This window comes from Furipterus horrens, unplaced genomic scaffold, assembly GCF_987537825.1.
Source record: "Furipterus horrens unplaced genomic scaffold, mFurHor1.1.pri manual_scaffold_11, whole genome shotgun sequence".
NCBI lineage: Eukaryota > Metazoa > Chordata > Mammalia > Chiroptera > Furipteridae > Furipterus > Furipterus horrens.
This window is the reverse complement of record NW_028327181.1, coordinates 21,206,938-21,229,093: the sequence shown is the minus strand read 5'-3', so window position 1 is coordinate 21,229,093 and position 22,156 is coordinate 21,206,938. Positions and strand designations below refer to the sequence as shown.

General features: G+C 40.5%; 1 protein-coding gene across 1 annotated transcript; it reads right to left on the bottom strand.

The window, feature by feature from the left end:
* Positions 1 to 1,899: 1,899 nt before the first annotated feature.
* STT3A (STT3 oligosaccharyltransferase complex catalytic subunit A) lies at positions 1,900 to 21,955 on the bottom strand. Its single transcript, XM_090292761.1, has 18 exons — positions 21,846 to 21,955; positions 19,749 to 19,876; positions 18,955 to 19,015; positions 16,839 to 16,960; positions 15,866 to 16,011; positions 14,580 to 14,670; positions 13,367 to 13,473; positions 12,458 to 12,622; positions 11,056 to 11,236; positions 10,174 to 10,329; positions 9,114 to 9,205; positions 8,183 to 8,338; positions 7,714 to 7,902; positions 6,701 to 6,817; positions 6,481 to 6,583; positions 3,935 to 4,123; positions 3,012 to 3,127; positions 1,900 to 2,454 (listed from the first exon to the last, which is right to left on the bottom strand). Exons 2-18 carry the CDS (start codon positions 19,834 to 19,836, stop codon positions 2,416 to 2,418), a joined length of 2,118 nt encoding a protein of 705 aa, XP_090148887.1. The 5' UTR covers positions 19,837 to 19,876; positions 21,846 to 21,955; the 3' UTR covers positions 1,900 to 2,415.
* Between the last annotated feature and the right edge of the window lie 201 nt (positions 21,956 to 22,156).

Below are 22,156 nucleotides of genomic sequence, written 5' to 3'. Positions count from 1 at the left end.
AACTAGTTGAGTGTGACATGAGACATGTAAGGTCTCAAGACATTTATCTCCCACACTTTTTCAGGAATGTAGTTAGAGGTGACAAATCAAGAAAAGTCAGGGGATTAACATACATAATGATAGTGAAAGGGTACCCCAACCCAAGAGGTGTGTAGCAAACCTAGAATAAACCAAATGAACATACCAAACAGAAGTCATCTCTAAGACATAACTGATGAATCTGAACATATTAAAAGGAAGTTGGCGTTGAGAGTTTGGGGAGAAGTTAGTGACAAGTACAAAAAAAAAAACAACCTCCCTCCAAAAAAGTTATTGGGGGGGGTAAAAATAGTAATATGTATCACATGGCCTAGTTGTTTGTGAAAAGCCGTAAGGTAAAAACTACTGAGCTGACCTAAATCATAACTATAATAGAACCTTAAAATGGTTCATGGGAATAGCAGGATGGTGAAAAAGAGCTAAATCTTCAATTTGCACACCAGAATGACAACAGATGATACCTAAAATCGAAAAAATCAACACAGAGCAAAATAAAGCAAGCTATTTAATGAGATGGAGGTAAATAATGTGAGAATCAGCAGAGTGCAAAGAGGTTGCCTCGGGGAACAGAAAACACTGTTGTTACTTTTTAGAATTGATGGTTTGTTTTTTTTTTACACTAAGTGTACAGTAACAATGAAAATGAGAAGTTAATTTTTCAAAGATAGATTCATGCAGCCTAGAAAGTAACAAAATTAAAATAATCAAAGCAACAACTATAGTTATCCCATATTGTAGAGGAAGATCATTAGTGATCTCTAAATGGTATTCATGTTGGTAAAAAGAAATTAAAAAAATAAAACTCAAAATAACCTCTTCCATGAGGGAGATATTCTGTACATAAATCAAATAATATATTTACATATAGTTAATCAAATATTACGTCAATCTAAATCTCACACACAGTTGAAGCACTCGGTATATAAATCGGTTTGGAAGGTTGTCTCCTGGGTACTTAAGTATACCTGAGTATACCCTCTAGGAGCACCATTTTGATTTATCTAAAAACCATATAATTGCTCCTGTTTCTTCAACAGGTAACACTAAACAGTTACCTTGTATTTTTAAAAATGACTTGAGGTTTATATACATCACTAATATATGTCTTATGTTATAAAATACAATGTCCTACTATACTGAACATAAGGCTGTTTATTCTGACATTAAATATCCATGAGGCTACTGTGCTTTGAGTTTATATATTTTTTACATTTCTCTTGCCCTTTACTGCAGCCAGGCTAGCTCTGCTCTCCAGGTATTACTGATAGCAATTCCTCCTTCTAACTTGCAGCTTATTTGGCAAGAATGTGAAAGCCAGATCATTGAGATTGTTAGTGGTATCTGATAACAACACAGAGACTTTATCCCTTAGGCAGAGACTAAGGGATAAAGAAGCTCACCTTTAAATAACAACAAGAGTTTTAGTGCATAAACTAAAGGAAGTGAGCAGACACATCTGCTATACTGTGGATAAGTGAGAATCCTAAAGAGCTAGATTTCAAATAGATAGGCACGGTTATAATTTAGCTGATTCAAAAATACCTGCTGATCAAGTTTTCTACATAATGTTGGCGGAGTTTCTTCTTCCACTGACAATGAGAATAATAATTTCACCGTTTGCCTTGAGTTTTCAAAACTGCTGATTTATTCTCACTTGATTTATTCCTGCTAAAAAAAAAACAAAAAACAAACAACACCCCCCCCACCTAGCTAGTCCCAAAGAATATTAAGATAAGGTCGGCTAGCCACCCTCTCTCCTTCATCCAGTCAGAGCTTCCAAGGACTAAGTATGTCGAGAACAGAGGCAATGGCACCCCAGCTGCCATTCCAACCCAGAAATGGCACTCCTTTAGTCCCACGTGTACTCATTCAACAGAGTTTATTGAGCACCCACTATTGCAAGGTGCTGAGTTCGGTGCTGCACTTTTTGAAATGACAAAATTGTTTGTATATGTAGGATCTAACTCAATCCTTAAGCGCTTTCCTGGTTTGAGAAAGACAGAATGCCCCTGCATAGCTGATTTAGGGAGCTAAACACACGGATGAGGTCTGCTTTTTGTCCTTCTATCAGCCCAGCATAAACTTTTGCTTTCCCCAAATCGGTCAAAAGTAAAAACAACTAAGGCACATTAAAAAAAAAAAAAAAAATCCCTCCCTTTAATTGACCAAAGTAAAGCCATGACATTTCATTTGGTAACTTGCTCAGAATTATAAAAATCATTGCATTTGGCCCAGCCCATACTGCCCAGGACAAAACTTCCAGACAATTCTAATCCCATCGTGTTCTGTTCTCATAAACTGCATCTTTCAAAAACGACTTCAGCCTCTTAAACGAGCCGCTCTCAGTGTGAAGCATATCAGAGCTGGATGTAATACTTATGTCCTTGACAAGCCTCGATTATCCAGGTCCTTTACCTGCAACATAAAGATGTCGGTTTAATATTTACAATCAGGTCAACTTGGGAGAGCTTCTCTACCAAGTTTGGTTCACCCTGGTCTGGCTTTGTGACTAAAACAATCACTGGTTGGACACTCGCTACTCTCTGCGTAGCCTTTTGAAATACCTCTGTGAGGAGTAGTGTAAGTGACCCACCGTCCAAACATATCAAGGGTTCTCAATCTTATGTTAGACACATAACAATTGATTTGTGACTGTATGCCATAAATTCTTCTGCAGGAGAGAAGAAAATGTAGTTCCAAACACGAACACGCACTTTCTTTCCCTCCCCCAAAGCCTGATAATCACTAAAACAGATCAAGTTCAACCCCAACTGGAAAAATATCACTGTAACCCCTGCCAAAATGACAGCTAGTGACTGGGGTTTCTACTCTCAGAATAATGTAAAATAAAAATTGTAAAGTTCTGAGTTGCAAGCTACTTTTCAGACATTAGAAATGCCCCGATTTTAGAACTGTGTAGCCCACCTGTAAGCACCGGCACCGACCTGCAAACAGCACGGCAGCGTTCTCACCTTGTATATCCTGACCAGCCAGTGCTCGGTGGTATACGCTTCCTCCAGGACATCCAGCTCAAAGTCTTTATTCCCTATCTCAGCATTCCGCACACGGTCGAAGCCTGGTGGGCGCTCTAGAAAGGGACAAAAAAAAAAAAAAAAAGACACACTTCTTTCTATAGTGCTGATATCCTAAAGAAAGAGGAAATCAATGTGGTACATCGTCCACTCATGGGAATGTCATTCTTTAGCCCGTAGTTTGTTTAGAGCAGACCTGCAGAAAAGGGCATCAGGTTTTAAGGGCTAACCCAGTGTTACCCTAAGTCAAGTCCTCTCCAAGATGATGCTTCTCCTCATGTCTTCTAAGAGGTCGGGGTTGGTGCCCAAGCCCCTCTATTCCTGAGGATTGCCACCCGGAGGCCTCTGTGATACACCAGTAACCCTTCCATGGATCACGGAAAAACCTATCAGAAGTCAAGGGCTTATATCTGGTCCCGAAATTGTCCCTAGTGCAGAACTAAGAAACTGAAGTCAGAAAGAAAGACTTAACCTAATCAAATCACTCTCAATGTATTTATCTAAAGAAATGAAAAGTCCTTTTTCTATTCTATCCCGCTTCATTCCTTTCTCCATTGCAAGATTTTTTCCTGAGAGACAATAAAAAGTAATAGGTAGAAGCACAGACCCGAGAGCCAGACTGACTGAGTTTAACCTGACTCTGCTACTAGTTATGTGATTTTGGGCAGTTGGGTATCCTAGCTGTACCTTAATTTCACCATATATAATATGGGGATAATATTAGTATTTACCTTTTGGGTTATTGTCAGGAGTAAATGAGTTAATAGATGTAAAGCACTTAGAACAGCGCCAGGCATATGAATAAAACTGTGTAGCTACCCCTGTTCTTACTACTGTTATGAATGTTGTTAGGAATCACTCACTGGCTTCTGTGTAGACCTGTCCGAAGCGGTAGTAGCACATCTTGTACATCAGGCAGTTCAGCAGCACTGGGGAGCCCTCGCGGTCCACACGGAACTCCCCAGTCGGAGTGTAGTAGTCATGCTCCTTGATGTGTCTGCCTGTGTCTGTGCTCCCTCCAATCCGGACCATCCACAGAAACTTGTTGATGTCTGGCGAAGAAAGGAAAAGGAAGAACTGCTCCACCACAAAGGCTGTTGGAGCTAAATCACCTAAAGAAAAGGTCACTATTTCTAAGGAAATTCCCCAAATATTTTTCTAATGGGGAATGGTACCATTTAACTCATATATAAAAATTGGGAAGACAATGTGTGGGCAAAACTCTTTTCCTCAAAATATACAGCTTGTCCTACAGATTATCAGACTCCTGAAATCCTATACTATTGGTCCAGACTTAGGTCACAACTGAAATTAGTCCTAGGTATTGGCTGGGCTAGGATGTCCAGCAGAGTAGCTACCAGCCACATGTAGCCACTGACACCTGAAATGTGGCTCGTCCAAATCAAGATGTGCTGTAAGTACAAAATACCCACTGGATTTCTAAGACGTGGTCCAAAACAAAGTGTGTAAAATATCTTGATTACATGTTAAATAACAATACTCAGTTAAATAAATTAAAATTCACTTCTAGGGGGTGGGGGGAGGTAAGAGAGGGGAAAGGGGATAAATGGTGACTTGGGGTGGTGAACTCACAATATGATGTATAGATGATGTATTATAGAATCGTGCACCCGAAACTCATGTAATTTTATTAGCCATTGTCACCCCCAATGAAGTAAATAAAAAAGTTTAAGTAAATAAATAAAATTCATTTCTCCCAGTTCTTTTTACTTACTTTGATGTGACCAACAGAAATTTTTAAATGATATATGTGTCTCCATTGTATTTCTGTTGGACAGTATTGACCTCTTAAGCAGCAGCTTTACCAGAAAGGTACAGAAGACATGAACACACTCCCTTTCTTGACCTATAGTTGCAAAGTCACAAATCCCCAGAGCATGTCTATGAGAAATTAACATTCCTATGTCAAAATATTGATACCACTATCAACTCAGGTTCTCTGTAGCTCCCCCACAGGCATTTAGGGAAATGATGGTCAGTATAAAAAGTATTACTGATCCATAAGAAAAAAAATATTCCTAATGCCCTACTGCAAAGAGTCCCAGGGTATATCACAGTGGTGAAGAACACACACTCTGGATCTAAACTGCCTGGGTTTGAATCCCAGCAGTGCCAATTCTAGGTGGGTGACCTTCGGCAAGTTACTTAACCTCTTTGGGCTTCAGTTTCCTCATCTGTTAAATTAGAAAAATGACAATATCTGCAACAATACAGCTGCTACAGTATTATGAGTAGGAGTACGCAAAGCATTTAATCTATTATTCCTAAGCATTTAATAAATAATGTTGCTGTTTACAAAAGAGCAGAAGTTAAAAGTATTGTGTCAAATTCTGACATACGAGAATCTGGACAATGATCAGATTGAACATTTTTTTAGATTTTGTAAGCATTTAATAGAAAATAAAAAATAAATAACGTGAAATAAACATGACTTGCAAAAGAACAAAATCTTGTCCCTAACACTAACATCCCAGAGGAGTTTAAAGGAGATGTGGCCCTGTCTGGGCTGGTTAGAGTGTCGTCCCAATACACCAAGGTTGTGGGTTAAATCCCTGGTCAAGGGACATACAAGAATCAACCAATGAATGCATCAGTAAGTGGAACAATATTTTCACACTTTTATAGTCCTACATGACCAATTTATTATAAGGGAGCAGCTGCTTCATCATTATTCAAACATTTGTATGAACACTACACATATGCACAAATGAAAAAGATCTGTAATACGAAGTGTCTTAAGGATGTAGAGCAACCAAGAACTTTACACACTGCTGGTAGGAATGCAAACTAGTACTACTACTCTGGGACTCTCTTTGCCTCTGGGAGCTGACGTTATAAGATGCTGTAGGTTCAGAAGTGTTTAACATTTTAAAGTATGAAAAGGTATTGCTTTAATTAAAAAAAAATGCTTTTAGGCTGAGATCAATATTTGAATGATTCTTCTAAAACTATGGTTTTGTTCATAATCATAGGGAACATGGTAACATATGCTATATATACATATGCATGTGTATGTATATACAATGTATATAAAACATTTTAAGCTGGCAGATGATTCTATGGCTTAAACCCACTAAAGAATACTAAATCTTAAATTCATTTTCAGAAGCCTTATGTTGTTTGTTTACTGGTTGTGGAACTACTCCTAGGTCTTAAGATAAGTATAGCATGCCATACCTGTATGAGGAATATTTACATTTACTTCCTACTTGTTGCAAAAAAAAAAAAAAAAGAAAGAAGTCAAAATAACCAAAAGTCAAGTTGCAAATACTGAGGAACTTCCCCAAATAGGAAAATATGTTAACAGTAAAAGAACAGAAAAATAGGAGCGTCATCTAGTTTTCTTGAGTCTATGCCCTATAGCTAGAAATAAAACCAAGTACATTACCATCAGAGGAATATCCGGTAAGGCCTCCAAAAATGACCAGCACATAGCTCACATCAAGCTCCCTCATGATCTCATAGGCTTTTTCTTCTGTGGATGCCATTGCCTAGAAAAATACATACACATTTCTCAGAGCAAAGTTCCAGGTCATAGGCTACCTCATGGAGAAATACTCCCCACTAGACCCTGTGGGCCAAACACACAAATGATCCCTTTCCCTTACCTGCCCTACTCGAGAAATATGGGTATTATTCCACGTGTTATTGTCCACTAAAATCGTCCGATTTGCCATGGCTGTAATCTGATAGCCATAATCCCACCATGACATGACCTTCGCATCCTGAAAGAAGGTGGGAAATGAAAATAAGCTTTTCCCTGCCTCCAAAAATCACATCCAAGAGATGGAGAGGAAGGGCATCTGAGAGGAAACGAGGCGTGGATAATTAATCAACATCTTCACAAAATACCGCACACCTAACCTGAAAATAAATCTTTGCACCTGGTCCTACATTTCCATAAAATCATAAAATCTCAGTGCAAATTATACAATCCAACCTTCCCAATGCTTTCATTGCAGCTCACCTTTTATAAACAAGTATAATGGAGAGGAAGGTGTAAGGGGCTGTTTGATATTTCCAAATGAATAGATTGGCACCATCAGATAACTGTATTAAACAAATGGTCTTAACAGTATCACAAAAATCAGTTATAAGGATGGGAGAAAACACAAACCACAGGATATAATGGGAAAGGATTAAAACATTCTTAAAGTTTTGACTCTTTACAAATCTAACTGAGAAGTGCTATTTCTAATAGCTACTGCAAAGGCAATCATTTCAGGTTCTCAAAAGGCATAATCCAAAATGTTAAAAGTGGTTATCATTAGGTGATCACTTTATGGACAATTTATCTGTTTTCTTGTTTCTGTTTTCTGATTTTTCTACAATGAACATGTACTATTCGTCTGTAACTTTTCTCCTTTTATAATTGGACGTTCTACCTCAGCATAAGATCACCAGGCTGAGAATATGGGCAGTGCAGGTAACCACCAGTCAGGGTCACTACGGAAGAAATCCTAAATTGAATGGAGGTGACCTGTAAGGCTCAGTCAACAGTAGAGCTCTATAGTTACAATTTCTCCAGGCTTTCCACCCATCTAAAAGCTACCATTCACTCTAACATCAAACGTCTCCCCCTTTGCTCCACCCAACAATGCTGCTCCTCCCAAATCTTCACCTCTGGTGTATTGTGACGAAGCCAATAGTACGCTTCTCGAAAGTCATCAAAAATGATCCTACTGCCATCCCCACCACGAGCAGACAGCACAATGGAGGGAGAAGAGTAGGCCTCACTGGTCACCCAGGTCGAATGAAAGGTGTAGGTGATGAGAAAGAAAGCCATGACCAGTATCATTCCACTTGCCACCTGAACACGGAAAAACTGTGTTATAAAACCAAATTAAATTTACACAGCACAGAACAGCTTCTTACCCATAGTCAATAGCATAGAGGAGATGAATCAAAACAAGTCAGGGGCTCTATGAGTTAATTCTGACCACTTATGATGGTCCTCTACTTTACTCCCTTACCCCCCAAAAATACATATATACACGTGCGTACACACACACACACACACACACACACACACACACACTATATGCACACACAGTTTCTCAAGCCTGTACTGAGTGGTGCTTAATTCTCACTTCATTCTTAATCGGGTAGGTAGAATCCTGTTGCTTCTTGTTCTTCTTGTCTGGACGACTTATGTCCAGATTCTTCATGTAAGTGGACAGTACCTGGGAGACTCCAATGCCGGAAAGAATGCACATAACAGGTGCCAACACCAGCATTAGACGCACCTAAAAGAGATCGTACTCTAATCAGTGTTTTACAAACTACAGATTTCAACCTACAAGTAGATTATGATACCAATCTGGGGGTTTTCAACAAACATGACTTTCTAATGAAACAGAACAAAACAGAAGAGAAAAATAATTGATAAATCTACAGTAGTAGAAGTATAAGTATATATTTCTTAAACTTCATTTTTCAGCTATATATATACTTATACATGTATATGTCCTAAGTAATATAATATAAAATTATTTTTTTAATTTTGGGGAAGAATTCGCAACAACTTTAATATGTTAATTTACCTTATAATTTTATAAAACGTATTTCTTAACTGTGTTTTGGGATCAAAAAAGCATGAGAAACATTCTTGTTACAATATATAAACTCTCTCCTGTTTTAAACAACCTAGCACTGGACAATCCTCCCAGGCATTTAAAAAACAAACAAAAACAAACAAAACATCTCCCTGTGTATGACACCCAGAAAGAGAGGGGACGGAACCTGCCCAGGGTCACTTTCTCCAGCAAGTAGAGAAGTGCCTCCCCCTAACACACAGGTGTGAATATAAGAAGGGTGGGCTCCCAGCCAGAACGCAGGAGTGCCTCACACACTCCTCTGAAGGAACAGTAACAGTGAGTCGCTTCATAACTCAGCTCTCAAATGCTCAGCAGGAAGCACCTGCACAGCCATCAGGACTTTCTAACTCCTGCTACGCAGGAAGCAAAAAGCACCTGAGAGTTAGGAGTCGAAAGGTATGCTCAGACCAAGGGAATTACTCACCATTACAGCTGAAAAGTACATGCTGGTCACACCGTACATGATGATGAAAATCCGGGCATCAGACAGGTTGCTAAAGCAGTAATAGAGACCAACTGCAAAATAAAAGCAAAAAGAAGCAAGCAGCTAAAACTAAGTCATAGATATGTGCAAAGATGTTCACTACAGCACTCTTTAACATAGCAAAAAAGCAGAGACCACCTAAATGTCCAACATTAAGGAGGTAAGTTATAGAAGATCTGTATAATAGAGTGCAATTCATTAATTAAAATATTGCTGCACCTTCTCCTTTGCCCTCTACATAGGTCTGTAACTTAAAAAAAAAAAAAATATATATATATATATAATTTTTTTAAAATAATATAACCAGAAATTATGATTCTTTGTGAAATGAAAAGTCAGGGGGAAAAATGTATCATCTCATTTTTACTTAATAAATAACTGGATGAATATGCATCAAAATGTTAAAGTAGCAACAGATATGCGGTGAGAACTCCTGAAATTTTTAACTTTTTCAACTTGTGTATATTTTTATAATAGATAACTTAGTTTCATAACAAGAAAAAAATGTAAAAGTTATTTTATTAAAAAAAGAAAGAAAGAAAAGGGAGCGCTCTACAACTGGTAAATTCTAAAACATATCTGGATTGGTCAGAAGGTACGTTAGAAGAGGCTTTACAGTCAGCCACGCCTAATCTGGATCTCAACACTGCCAAGAAGATAAATAAATGGGGAGGAGTCAGGGTTGGAAGGTAAGCTATAAGTATTTAAAAAAATAATAATAACTTAAAAAAAAACACCTGAATATGAATTAGGGTTGAATTTTAACTTAAAAATGAACAGAAAACTGTGAGACTCTCTCTGAATGTACCAAGATCTGCAACTGTTCAACTCTAACATCTACTCTGCTTCAAATATCAGAAACAAGTGCTTGGCCATCTCTGTACTGCAGGAGGTAAACAGGCAAAAAACAAAAACACAAGGACGAGGGTATATTTACTTATTTTGATACAAATGGTGATTCTTACAAAGAAGGCCACTTCAGAACACAAGGCAGACAGACCTGGAAACATGAAGACAAGAAGCTGCAGGTCAAAATAGTATGAAGACCAGGTCGTCGGCTGGTGCTCAGACACAGAAGCAATGATGGGGATGTTGTTCTTAGCATAAGAGGGATCCAGCAGAGAGTAGAAACGGCCCGTCCAGGGAGATATTTTTCCTGGCAGCAAAGAGGCAGCAAATATTTCACAATCACTACTGAAACAAAATAATCCTAACTAATCACAACTTCTCATTTTAATTAGATTCTCTGAGACAGGGAAGGACTAGGTTTTTATTTAAATGCTAGCAATACATAAAATTTCACTCCTTCCTTTTTTTCAAACTTGAGAGTACTTTTGTCAGCATAGCAAGCAAAAAAAAAAATATGGCTTTCTGGAAAGGATTTAGGCCCAATCTGGTCAAACCAAGGCCAACTCTATAAACTAAGTCACCTAGGCCCTCTCGTGCTGCTCTAAATTAGATAATACTACACAGAAGCTTGGCAAATCAAATCAGCCTCTGAGAAGTGGAAGTGAGGAAAACATGGCATGCCAACCAAACTAAACAGCTGTGGTTTAGTGCCTAGAGGATTAGATGAGGCCATGAGGTAGGGTCTGGCAGGCAATGTTAGGATTTCTCCCATCCTATCAACATAAAACAATTAGCAAGGTCATATACAGTCCTTTCACAGAGTGTGATTCCTCTACCAAGACATCCTTTGCTATTCTGAATCAAAACACTGGGCTGATAAGTGAAATGAATCTTGAAGAAGTAGGACTCTGTACATTTAAAATAAAGAGAAGTAAGATAAAAAGAATGCATCTTTCCTAACCCGTACTTTTGGAGTTTCTTCAATGTCCAAACCCATATACATTGCACCCTGAGAACCAGAAGCCTCCCCTACCTGTCAGCATGAGGAGCGCCCCCACGGTGAGCAGGACAAAGCCCACCAGGGAGATGACACTTCGGAAAAGAACTTCAAACTGCTGTGGGTTCAACTTGCTGCGCAGATAATCCACAAAGGCATGGATCTGGCAGAGACCGAAGACCCCAAAGGCTGCCATGTGCTCCGATGAAAGGACAGGCTGTTGGTGAAAGCATGTGTATGAGGACAGTGTCTGAAAAAGAATGGGTCTGGCCCAGACCTGAACTATGCTGACCCTAGTTCAGACCAAAGGGTCAAATGAGTTCTGAAGCCCCCAAGGAATTAGGACCTATCTAGAAAGGGTCTAATCCACCTGCTACATTTTCTTAAGAATACATATTCTATCGCATCGCTGGCCTTTGCTCAAGCTATTTTCTTTTAGCCTGCATTGCATATTTCTCATTTTCCAAAAATTTGCATTCACTGAAATTCTCATCATTCAAGGTCCAATGCAAATACCATCTCCCCCTATTCTGCCATCACTCCCCTCCATGGTCACGGAACTTTAGATCTCTTCCACCTCCAAAAATTCTGTTTAGACCATCTGTTCTCAAACTCTAGTAGGCATCATACTCATGGGGGTGGAGGGGTGGGGGATGGGGGTGGAGATTGCTGAACTCCATCCCAGAGTTTCAGATTCAGCAGGTCTGTGGTGGGGCACCAGAATTTGCAACTGTAGCAAGTTTCCAGATACTGCTGATGCTGCTGGTCCAGGAGCTACATTTCCAGAACCACATACTAATAGACTCTTAGCTGCATGTACTTCTTTCCCCCCAGCAAGACTGTGACTTCCTTAAGGACCAGAATCACTTGTTACTTTTCACATTTCCTAGTTATTGGTAAACTGCATATAGGAGATGACCAGTGAAGAAATACTTGCTGACCTCTGAATAAGGATTCCACTTTCAAAGACAACATGAGAAACGAAACACATCATATTATTCTGATTTAACAGCTGTCTCAACTCTGGAGGGTAATGTGGCTAAAAGGTTTGTGCTATTTCCTGAAGGACTCTGGCTTAGGCCCCATTAAGAAGTTCAGGGGTCATTACTAATGAATGGGGTCATTATCATTAAAAAGGACTAGAAATAACTCTGATCACTCACATCGACTTAGCGACTTAGCGCAACCAAAATATCGCTCTCCTCCTCTTTCAAACCCAAGCCAAATTAAGAGTCTTAAATTCAAACTTCATGAAGCAAATATTAATGTACTCCTAGAAGGAGACATTAATGACCAATGATTGTTACTTCAGTTCATACAACCAGTCCAAGGTTAGACCTGTAAGTCTTACTCGCCTTACCAAAAGCCATGATCAATCAATCGAGTTGGAGCTGCTTAGAAAAAGCAGAAGCTAAAACCCCCTCAGCCCAGGGCTCACCTGGAAACCCACAAAGGAGATCTGCATGGAGAGAATGGTGCCCAAGCAGTAAACTGTGCAGTAGGCCACGTAGATCCGGTGGGAAAAGCGTCCTGTGAGCATCAGCACCAGCACATGGAGAGGGATCAAGTTGATCAGGAACACATAACCTCCCCACGAAGAGACCTATGACCGGACACGAAAGAACAGTTCCCTTGAGTGCTCCTCCTCACCCACTACCATTACATTTTAGGGTATGACCTGGGACCTTTTCAAAGAACATCTCTTTACAAAAACTAATAAACTTTATTTATGCCTAGTGGCTTAAAGAGTTTAAATAACTGATTTCTTTGAATAGGAATTTCAAATTCACACCCATTGCTATAACTCAATCCCGTTCTCTATGGCTCCTGACATCAAAGTCACAAAACAATAGGCACCCAACTGTCAAGGTTAATTTAGATGAAATCTATTTTAAGTTCACACGGAGGGCTTAGGGATACATGCAAAACTTGAGCAAGTGGAAGTAGTTAAGGGAAGAAGTCTAAGTGTACACAAAAAAATTAAACAAATATATATGTGTGTCACTGTGTGTATGTGTGTGTACAGACACACACACATACATATGTATACATAAAGAAAAACTTAAGGGCAACATATCAGAAAAAAGAGTTGGCCAACCAGTATATATCCAGAGGAAATATGGTATCTGGAGAACTTTAGAAGTTAAAACATCACTCTCTTCCTATTATACAATCGATACCCATGCCTGCCTTATATTAGTCTTTGTATGGATACAAGAGACAATAAAGACCTCTAGCCTCCACTCCATGGTCTCAGAGCCCAAGAGCTACTTCCAGTTTATATCAGTTGATCCCAGTAGGTATTCAGACACAGAGAGACTCCTAGGAGAAGAAAGTGAAAAGTTACCATGTAGAAATAAGCAAGGGCACACTTGGCTGCCCAATAGATGGAGCCAGTCTTTACTGCTTTGATCCACATGTAGTAGGTGAGCAGCATGCAAAAGATGGCTATTCCTGCAGAAAGAATGCAACAAAGAGTTAAGAAAGGGCCATACTGGCATAATATTCAAGAACACTGCTCTGGAACAAACCGCCTGGATGCATAGCTCAGATCTACTACCCATTTACAGTATAATTGCTTTGCTTTTCTTTGTCTCAGTTTCTTTACAAATGAGTCCATAGTAGCGTCTACTTTGTAAGTGTTGTGAAGACAAACTGAATTGCTGCCCGCAAAGCACTTAGAGCAGTCCCTCGCATACAGCAAGTACCCAGTAACTGCTGACCATTATCATCACTATTCTTCCCAGGCACTAATTTCCCGCTTGTGTGGTGCTAAATATATCCCATGCCATCCTGTTACCTCCATCTTACCACAGCCTGGTCCCTATGTCCTGACTGCCCCTCTCTTCAATTTAATTTGACTTTTGGAAGCCCCAACCACAGGGTCTGGTTCACCCTAAACTACTTCCAAAAAGCCTTCACTGATCTCCAAATCTCAATTAATGTCTCCTTTAACTACATTCCCAAAGTACTCTGCTCATACTTTGCTCATGGCACACAACACTATCTACCTGTTATTAGTTATTTTTATAAGTCTGTGCTGTATTTATTTTCCTTAACAGATTATGAACCAACATAATTTTATTATCTACTCTATAATTCCTTAATTATGAGCGAAAATAATCTTATTCATTATCTATCTTCGTAATACCTAACACTACTTTCCCAATAACACTATAAATATAGGCTGAATTGAAAATAGGTAAATAAAAGTCATTATAGTTTTAAGAACATCATTCCTCTTCCTTAGGAAAAGCATGCAAATAAATAATGTTAAAACAGGAGTACCATTCAACACTATAAAAATTCCCTCTGTCTTTATGACTCCAGAGAGGAGTCCAACAGCTTACATAAGGAGAGTTACCCGTAACCTTTCTACAGGGGGTGACAGACAGAGAGCATTAACTTCTCTGAAGTCCCTTCCTGCCCATTTCTAGTCTTGCCCAGATACCATTTCTGCTATTGCTAGACAATAGATGTGGACCCAGATTCTAATGCACTTCAAGAAGTTCTACTGCAAAATGAAGTGGACAGATCTTCTTCAGCATTTTAAGTCTTACCTTCATTATCATAGGAGCCAGCCACTGACCGGGATATATACCCAGGAACGACCGCAATCATGGCCGCGGCAAGGAGTCCAGCCCCTGCATCCTGTAAGAAAAGAGGGGGAACAGGGAGTTAACACCAATACATCTATGAGAGAGGAAAAGAGGATCCACTAGTCCATTCTCTTTAAAATGGGCCCAGAGAACAGTCCAACACTTTCAAAGGTAATTGTGATGCTAGAAACGCTGGAAATGTTCACAGCAAAGGACGGCTAAAACTTGACAACAATTCCCCATGATGATACCAAGTCTGAAACTGAGTACATGTATGCTAAGGACAGACAAACCATGCAAGCTGTGACATCAGACACTGCCCCAGAATGGGCTGTTGAACTGAGGGCTCGCCAGCCTTATGAATCCCTATCCCAACAGTATCTGCATACCGAGGCACACGAGTTACACCGCTAAACACTATGCAAATACAAGCAAAGGAAGACAATTATTATTTGAACTAAAAAGCCGACAAAGATAGGTGATCCTGTCTGGACAAAAGATTCCAGGAACTTAGATAATCAACTTGGAATATCACCAGACAATCTGTAAGCTCAGGTGAGAGGAACAACAAAATGTAACCCACACCCAAGGAAGAGGAAGAACCTGTCTATTAACAAGAATCAAATTTGGAAAAAGGGAGGCAAGGAGAAGCATGAAAAAGCTTCCAAACGAAACTCAAGTTTCCCGAACCCTCCTACTAGTTGAACATCTCTCAGGTCTCTCCTGGACACCACAGCCACAAACTACAAAGAGCTTCCCAGAGCCAGGGTCAGCAATGCAGAAAGCTAGAAAAAGACTCAGTATTACTGAGTCTACTGTAAAAGCCAAGAGGTTTAACAATTTTTAAATAAGTATTTTAAAAATCAATGAATAATTGCTAAGTGTTCCTTTCCAGTAGGAAGAACTGACCACTTTACAATATATCCTGTAGTTAATTTTCCTCTCCCTTAAAGACTGTGAGGACTTCAAAAGCTAAACCTCACATTTTGCATTTTACATGCTTTTTCCCTTTATGTAGCAATTGACATTTGATCTTCTAATGTTCTTTTTAAAGGACAGTTGTTAACGATAAGAAACCATATATTGCAAGGAGGAGCTGAAGCAAACCCAGTAATTAGGCCCAGCAAAAGCTGTCTTTAGCCTCTGGCTCCCTGCCCAGCTCTGGTGCAGTTCCCCACCCTTTACCATCTACTAGAGAGGCTCAACAACGCTCATTCCCAGGCCTCCTGTCACCCCAAATCCTTCACCTTGAGCTCTTTGGTAAGGTGGTACGTGACGATGGTGGTGAAGGAAGAGAAGAGAGGGGCCAGGAACACACAGACATTCCGAATGTCGATGGTGATGTGGAAAAAATGGAGTACATGGTAGATTGCAGCAGAGGTGATCATTAAGCCTGTAACAGGAAGAAGAAACTCCATTAGGTTATCCTAGGATAGAGAATCTAAGGGAAGCCCTGGCTGGTGTGGCTCAGTGGGTTGGGTGCTGGCCGAGAAGTTGCCAATTCAACTCCGGTCAGGGCACATGCCTGGGTTGCGGGCCAGCTCCCCAGTTGGGGGTATGCAAGAGGTAACCAATCAAAGCCATGGCCAGGTAGCTTAGTTGGTTAGAGAGTTGTCCCATTACGCCAGGGTTGTGGGTTCAATCCCCGGTCAGGGCACATACAAGAAGCAACCAATGAATGCATAAATAAGTGGAGCAACAAATCGATGTTTATCTCTTCCTCTCCCTCCTCCATCCCTCTCTTCCTCCCTCTCTCTCTGTCTCTAAAATAAAAAATTTTAAAAAGAGGCAACTGATGGATGTTTCTCTCACACATCAGTGTTTCTCTCCTTTGCTTTCTCCCTCCCTCCTCATCTCTAAAAATAAATAAATAAAATCTTTAAAAAAAAAATGAAAGGAACTTAAGGGAAAGAGAAAGGAAACACCCCAGTGTCAATAAAGTGACAAAAAGACCTTGACAAACCACCAGAAATTGCAGTAGGCCTATAAATTTCTCCCCTAAGGATCCAATCAGAAGTCCAGAATTTATGAAAAATCACCCATCCCTACTCTCCTATACATGTTTTCCTATTTATATAAGATCTACTTTTAGGAATCTGTACTCAGAATGAAATTACAAATGTCACAAAATGAAGATATCAGAAATTTAAAAATTGTTCAATTATATATATATATATATATATACCTACTTGTTTAAAAAAAATATCCTGTGTCCCTCACCTGGGTAAATTGTTCCTCCAATGATTCGGCCCAATGGGTACCAGGCCCGGTCATCAAACCAGTTATGGAATTTATAAAATCCCTCCTCAGCAAGGAACCGGGTAGTCCGATAATTAAAGTACCTATAGCAAGAAACAAAGGATCCATATCTCCTCTTTTTCATACTCAGATACTTAGACCAATTTGCAGTTCACCGTATCCCGTAGGTTACACCACTGAGGAACAAACCATTACTCCAGTAAAGTCAGTTCAGTACCAAAACTTAAGCCAAGCATGAAATCACCTTATATTACTAGAAGTCTCATTTTTAGCTCCACGCTTGTCTCAAGTGAAGCACCGCTTTGCTCACCAGGAAATGCAACTACAGCCTAACACGATAATAAAGCTCTCTAGTAGGACACTTCAGCGGCCTGGCAGGCTGCAGGCCTTACCACCACCAGAGAATTCAAGCGCCCAGAAAGAGCTGAGGTGTGGGCACCCCCCCCCCCCACACGAGGGCGCTTGGCTAAGTTCAAGTAATGAGCATCTCTAAAGATGTCAGTTGAACACCATAAGCAGGATAAACCTTTTTTAACTCACTCCCTAACACAAACTTCTTAATTCTCATGTTATGTAAAATAGTTCTAAATGCTACCTATATAGTAGAATAAAATGTAAACTACATTTTAAAATATTTGTTATAAAACACTTAGTGTTATGCATGGAAAGGCATAGTTCTTTAGGTTCAAGCTATGTTACCCCTTCTCATAAGTTTCTCACCTAAAAATTATAAAATGGCAAAAATATAAATAAATAAATAAAAGGAACTGTTTAATTACTAAAGGTGATCATGACTAACCCTCATTCCTGCTCACTCCTCTAACGCTATTTCCTCCTTGGCCAGTCAAGTTTTAGCAGCCAAGCAGAAATCTCTATCCTTCTGTTTATTGCTAGCAAATGTATTTTGGTAACTGTCAAAGGGACAAGGGATAAGGGCAACAGGCAGCCGGCATGTGTCAGAACTGCATCCTCTGCCTAACAGCAGGATAGGCAGAGGGAGATGGAGGAAGTATAAGTTAGTGGGAATAGGTCTGGACTAGGGTCCCACCCTGGGCAATTTTCTGCTCTGCAAGAGGAAATGTCAAATCACAAGATCTTTACAGTCCCCTGCAGCTCTAGGACTATGGCGCAGATACTCTTGCTTTCCCTGACCTTCTCACCTCAGAGTCTGCCCATCTAGAGGGTCTGAAACAAAGCCCTGACTGGTCATTAAGAAACAAAAGGATGTGAGATTCCTCATTCATGAAAAAAATATATAAACTGTTTTGGGAGAATCCCAAAGAAAGTATCTGTATGCCTTCAAAGTGCTTTCAAGTATCTACACAAAACAAAACGACAAATTTGCAAATACATGCAGAAGCATTTTAAACCAATGCTTCATAAACTAAATGTGCTACTTTAAAGATATCAATGATATTTCAATAACCTATGATTCTGGGTCTCCAAATTGTTAATCCAGCCTTAACTTTAAGCAATATAACATAGTGACTCCGGTGTCTAGAGACCGATAAACCTGAAGTCAAACCTTGGCTCCTCCCCTTACTAAATGTGTAACTCTGAATGGTCTCTCCCAGCCTCAGCCTCTTTTGTAAAAAGGAGATAAAGTGTTCCTCCATCTCACAGGGCTGCAGTTAGGTTTTAGAGATAATCTGTAAGATTGTGCTCAGAACAAAATGAATGCTCAGGAAATGCCTCTCACTTGCATCTTTTATCTAATCAACAAAAATCCCCAATCAAACTCATAGCTTTAAATTTTCCTCCAAGTCTTAAAACTTAACTGATAAGCCCAATTTCTACCATATAGTAAATTGTTAAACAGAGAAAACACACCAGGCCCCTTTCCCTCCATGTGCATCACTAACTGCTGACCAAGCTCAAAGCCAGACTGCTCTTAGCCTAGCCGGCTTTAAGTGATAAGCAAGCCTACAATAATGCCTCTGACAATTTTTGTAAGTTTAAGAGACTCTATGTATAGAAAGTACATCCCCACCACTAAGAGCTGACTGGAATGTGAATTTAAAACCCATGAACCTGAATGCTTCTCAAAGAAAATACCAGACCAAGCAAAGGTACTCACGGATCAAACTCATGGATGACACTTTCAAATCTCAGGACAGCAAAGAGACGAGTGGAGAATGCTGTGAATACCAAGAATTAATATTTAATGGTAAGGTGCCGTGGAAAATAATAGTAGATAGTATTATAAAAAGATAATAGTATTATCCAGCAGAGATGTCACAGGAAATATAAAATGATGGATAAAGTATTTATCCATCCCTCCCACAGAAAAGAAAGAGAAGTTCACTTTCTCCTAGCAATGACACCTACATTTTCCACTTAGGCAGGACACATTTAATTGGTTATTATCAATGCCTATAATAATGCATTCACCTACTAATACTATACTCAACTGACAGTCATATTTCATATATGTTGAGTTCCCAAAAACTAACCTTAACTTTGGAGCAAACTGAGAGGTAAGGCAATCAAAATTATTCTTACAACTCATAAAGAGCTAAAATATTTTAAAACAGGAAGCTCTAAAGAGGCTTTCAGAAATACTAAGGTAGGCGACTAAACTGGGAAAAAAAAAGAAGTCTTTTTGAAGTTCAGTGTCCAAGGGTCCTCAGTATCTCTTTCAACCCTATGAGAAAACAGAATTAGCATAGCCTGCTTCCCATTCTTTCCCAGATGATCACTAGTCCTTTTATAATCCTTGTTCCTTTTGCCTTCATAAAATTATACTGATGGAGAACAGTAAAAAGAACACATTATCATCTGCTGAAAAAATGAGAATGCCATTCTTGATTTTTTTTTCAACATTTTCTCCTCTCCACCCCCAAAGAAAGAGTGGTCCACACGCAAACTCACATAATACCGCAGCCATGGAGAGAATGAGAAGCTTCAGAAGGGTGTCCTGCTTCTCATAGGACAGTCGCAGAAATCCCAGCTTAGTCATCCTGGCATTGAGGGGTGGCAACAGATGTCACTGGAAACAGCTAAAATGGAAAAATCAAGACCACAGAGTATGGAACATCTTCTACTTACCTAATTCACATTCATGTTTTATGGTGGTTGAGAAACATAAAGGTGACAGGAGCCAGAGCATACACCTGAGAGGGTCAGGGCTAATACTAATACCCAAGCCTTGCTTGAATTGTGATTGACGGGCAAGAAACTAGGTACAAGTCAGGTCTGTGTGTTAAGACTCAAAAGGAATGATTAGACCTACCGACAGCATCCTGTTTCCCTCTCCCTAGCAGCTAACAAGTACATAAGCAACACTGGCAAGTGTGGGGTGCAAAGAGGAAAGACAGGAATAAAAAAATGGGGGTGGGGGGTGGGGAAAGAGATGAAAAGAAAATAGAGAAGACTGTAAATAGAGAACAAAATAATTATACAGAGACAGAATATTCAAGAAGAGGCAGAGATATATGAAAGAAAGCAAGGGATTAATATTGAGTGCAGAAGTGAAAGGAGACAGTGGAGAAATAGAAGTCATGACTGAATTAGCACAATTTATAGCTGTAAATTTCAGCTTCAAGGGACTGGCTGCAAGCTTCCTTCTGTTCTAAATACCAGGGGGACTGCGGGGTCAACTAAAAGAGCGTGACCGATCATTAATGCAGGTGCAGCCATCATGCTCACAAGAAGACGAGGAGATACACACACATTGATCAGTGCACTTTCACTTGGATGTATCACACTGTAACTACTGTTCAGATTGCTGCCTGCTTCCAATCAGCTGTCTCAAGGCCTCTCTGTAACTGACACAACTGATTTAAGCCACCGATCCCAGGTGATAACCCGGAGAGGAAAGAAAATGTTTCCAACTGCAGCAAGAAACGCTCAGGGGAAAAAATCAGATTAAAATGAAATGTTGAGGGAAGCAGTCTGTAGACCATTGGGAATGGTGATTACTTGATAAAATTTATTAGCACTAATTTACGGGTTAGCTATTTCTGTTTAAGACAGTACTGTGGCCTTAAACCATAACCTGGTCAAGGGCTATGTTGTAAAGAATATAATAATAAAGGATATGCAACATTGTTCAAGACTGCAGGGAAGGGAGAAAAAAAAGGAACTGCAGCTCTCCGAATCTTTTCCCCAGTGTTAGGAGAACAAAAATAACACTGGACTGCGTGGAAGGCATGAAGAATCATGCATTCCTAGCTCAACAGCGAGAAATCAAGCATCTTTTCCATAATTCACTGTCCCTGGAGGGCAGTTTTACGTGTTTCTAATTGTAATCCCCAAAGAAAGCCTTATCTGGCAATAAAAAACAAACACCTAACTCCAGGAAGTCAATATTCCAGCCACATCCCTCAGGTTCGCGTGTGTTCACTGGAACCCTTGGAAAAAAAAAACACACTTCGCACCGCTGCGCTGCTATGACCCACATCTGGAGGAGTAAGCAGAGGGAAGGGGAGGACTAAAACCTCTACCTGAAAGCTGAGCGCAGGAGCTGGTAATTTAAGGCAGGACCGTAAGGCGGTTTTCAATGTGCTCTCGAGTCTCTTCTGGAACAGCCTCAGGCAAGCAAGAGCAACAGCACTATTCTTAAACCCGTAGCAACCGCTCTCCTCCTCAAGTGTGCCTGCAGGCCTGTGGCTCCCGTGCCTGTACCCTGTCTCACACTCTCACACTCCTTCGCTCCCCTGCACCCTCTTCCACTCACTCCTGCGGGTCCCACCGCCCGTCTCCCACCCCCACCGCGAGACAACCGCCACCTCAGCATCCCGGGGGTCTTCCCCTCCAGGGCCAGTCCCAGGATCCCAGTTTGCCCACGCACTCCCGACCGAAGTGCACCCACATCCCAGACCTGCACACCTTTCCAAGCTGGGCCACCTCCACACCATGCCCACGCCCCTTCCTCCGAGCTCTCCAGTCTGCTTCCCCTCCCCACCCCCGCCTTTGGAGCTCCACCTCTGGCACTTCCCTCAGCCTCATCAATGCCCGGGGCCGCACCTGCCGCTATTCTCAAGTTTTATCCCACGGCCTTTTCACTTGGCCAGCGTTCCTCGGGAATCCGCTCGGCGCCCACTGCCATCCGCTCAGCGGCGCACTCAACCCTGACAAAGGCCGGATCCGCCTCCTGGACAGCTCCCCATTGGCTGGCTCAGGGCCGACACGACACTTCTGGAGAACGATAGGGCCATGAAACTGTCTGTCAGATACAGAGGCGTGAACAAAGACGAGCTCCCACTTCTTAAATGGACAACATAAACGTCACTTAGCATCCGGGGAGCGGGACTTTGTGCTCCTGCTGAGCTGTGATT

What these genes read in the sequence shown, in the direction of transcription:
- STT3A (XM_090292761.1), bottom strand. Translation starts at nt 19,836, where the DNA reads ATGACTAAGCTGGGATTTCTGCGACTGTCCTATGAGAAGCAGGACACC. An exon ending in TGTACTTTTCAGCTGTAATG is followed by an intron (nt 8,339 to 9,113) that starts GTGAGTAATTCC and finishes GATCTCTTTTAG; the next exon opens with GTGCGTCTAATGCTGGTGTT. An exon ending in GGCTGGTCAGGATATACAAG is followed by an intron (nt 2,455 to 3,011) that starts GTGAGAACGCTG and finishes TTTATGTTGCAG; the next exon opens with GTAAAGGACCTGGATAATCG.